The sequence below is a fragment of the Chiloscyllium plagiosum genome, unplaced genomic scaffold (genome assembly GCF_004010195.1).
Source record: "Chiloscyllium plagiosum isolate BGI_BamShark_2017 unplaced genomic scaffold, ASM401019v2 scaf_72656, whole genome shotgun sequence".
Taxonomy (NCBI): Eukaryota; Metazoa; Chordata; class Chondrichthyes; order Orectolobiformes; family Hemiscylliidae; genus Chiloscyllium; species Chiloscyllium plagiosum.
In genome coordinates this window covers 1-1745 of record NW_025191281.1, presented here as the reverse complement: position 1 = coordinate 1745, position 1745 = coordinate 1, and the positions used below count along the sequence as shown (strand labels likewise).

The following is a 1745-nucleotide window of genomic DNA, read 5'->3' as shown; positions in this document are numbered from 1 at the left end:
GGTGTGGGTGGCAGGGCGAGGGCACGGCGGGTAGCCCGGATGTACGTCGCGTGGAGGGAGGGGCGGCCGGATTTGGACATGGGCAGGCAGGAAAAGGCGCCGACGCGGACCATTAGCGCCGCCTCGGGCTGGATGGCTTCGGGCTGTCCCGCGTGGTTGACGTATCTCCGTCTCTCGGCAGACGCGGGGCGCCGAGGAGGTCCTGACCCTTCTTCCCCGGGCCATGAGGTGCCCTCTACTCAGACCTACGACAGCAGAGGCGTGAGACGGGTCGACTGATACCCCTTTCCATCCCTCCCTCCCTCCCGACGCCCATCCCGAATCTCCTCCCTCCTTGGCCGAGAGGGTGCCCCGGCTCTGGGGGGCAACGGGGGGGCGGGGTGGGTTGCTGTCTGCCATGGGCGATTCCCAGCTGGTGCGGACGCCCATCCCGGTGCCCGCCTACTTCAAGCGGGCGGAGGAGTCCTTCTCGCTGAAGAGGCGTGGGCGCCCCGCGTCCCAGAACCTGACCCCCCGGCCCCCGGTGAAGACGGCCCTGCCCCTCAGCCGGGTCTTCCCCTCCCGACAGCAGCAGGCCTGGAGTCACCCGCGGCCCCAGAGCGTCTCCGGCAAGGAGCCCTCCCCCCGGTGTCTGAGCAGCAGGGTCTACGACGAGAGCAAGGAGGAGCCCTACTTTGAGCAGTGCTTCCAGAAGATCAGCAAATTGGGACACGGCTCGTTCGGCGAAGTGTTCAAGGTAACCTCATGAGTGGGGGGGGGGGGTGGGGATTTGTTCTCGTGCAGGCTAAGGATTGCAATTCGAGTTTATGTAAGATTATATGGAGTGGTGTTTCCTTGTAGAAGTCCATTCACGGGGCGGCGAGAGCATGTGACAATTTACCCCTCTCACAGGAGACTGGCGGCTCAGTGGTTAGCACTGCTGCCTCATGGGACCCGGGTTGGATCCTACCCTTGGGCGACTGTCTGCGTGGAGTTTGAATGTTCCCTCTGCGTGGGTTGCCCTCCCACGATCCAAAGATGGGTGGGTGAGGCGTGCTAAGTTGCCCCCGTTGCGTCGGTTAGGTGGGTGAGTCAGGGATAAATGTGGAATGACAGGGAATTGGGCCGAGTGGCCTGTTTCCGCACCGTTAGGGAATCGAGGAGCAGGATTGTGGCTCTCCACGCACCTCAAAGCCAGACGTGAACGAGGTGGGGAGCTTATCCGAGAGTCGTGCTCATTGTGTGGTCCCCTTTTCCTTTTGGGTTAACTGACCCTGCACTTGCTGGATTTGAAGCCATAGGGTCCTGGGGACGCGGCCTGACTCTCTCGTTTCACAACCCAGCAGAAGGTGTTGGGAGGTGAGAGGCTGCTGAGAGAGAGGCTGATTTTTTTTTTTTTCCCCAGAGCATCGGAGGGGGGGTGACCCCACAGCGGTCGATAAAATCACGAGGGGGAAGACGGCGAGCGTGACTGGCTTTTCTCCAGGGCGAGGGGAGTCCCGAACTAGACAGGCATATCCTTGATGGGAGGGAGAGAGGGGTGCATGTGTGGAATGACCGACCAGAGGATGGGTCAGTGACAACAGGCATCTGGATGGGGAGAGGAAGGGGTTCGAGGGACAGAGGGCAAGTGCTGACAAATGGAATTAGACTAGGTTAGGATATCTGGGCCAGCACAGACAGAGATTGGCTGAAGGGTTTGTATCTGTGACTGGTGTGTCTCAATTCTCTCTGGGAGATAGCTGTACACTGACTGGTATCTCTCA

At 60.6% G+C, this 1745-nt stretch overlaps 1 protein-coding gene across 1 annotated transcript in view; it reads left to right on the top strand.

The window, feature by feature from the left end:
- Positions 1–736, top strand: part of LOC122545691 (membrane-associated tyrosine- and threonine-specific cdc2-inhibitory kinase-like) — a gene marked incomplete at its 3' end in the record, with an annotated part of 1743 nt that extends 1007 nt beyond the window's left edge. Inside the window, exon 2 of the mRNA XM_043684636.1 lies at positions 182–736. Coding sequence (XP_043540571.1) covers positions 398–736 — 339 coding nt within the window. The remainder of the gene's footprint in view (positions 1–181) is intronic.
- Positions 737–1745: the final 1009 nt, after the last annotated feature.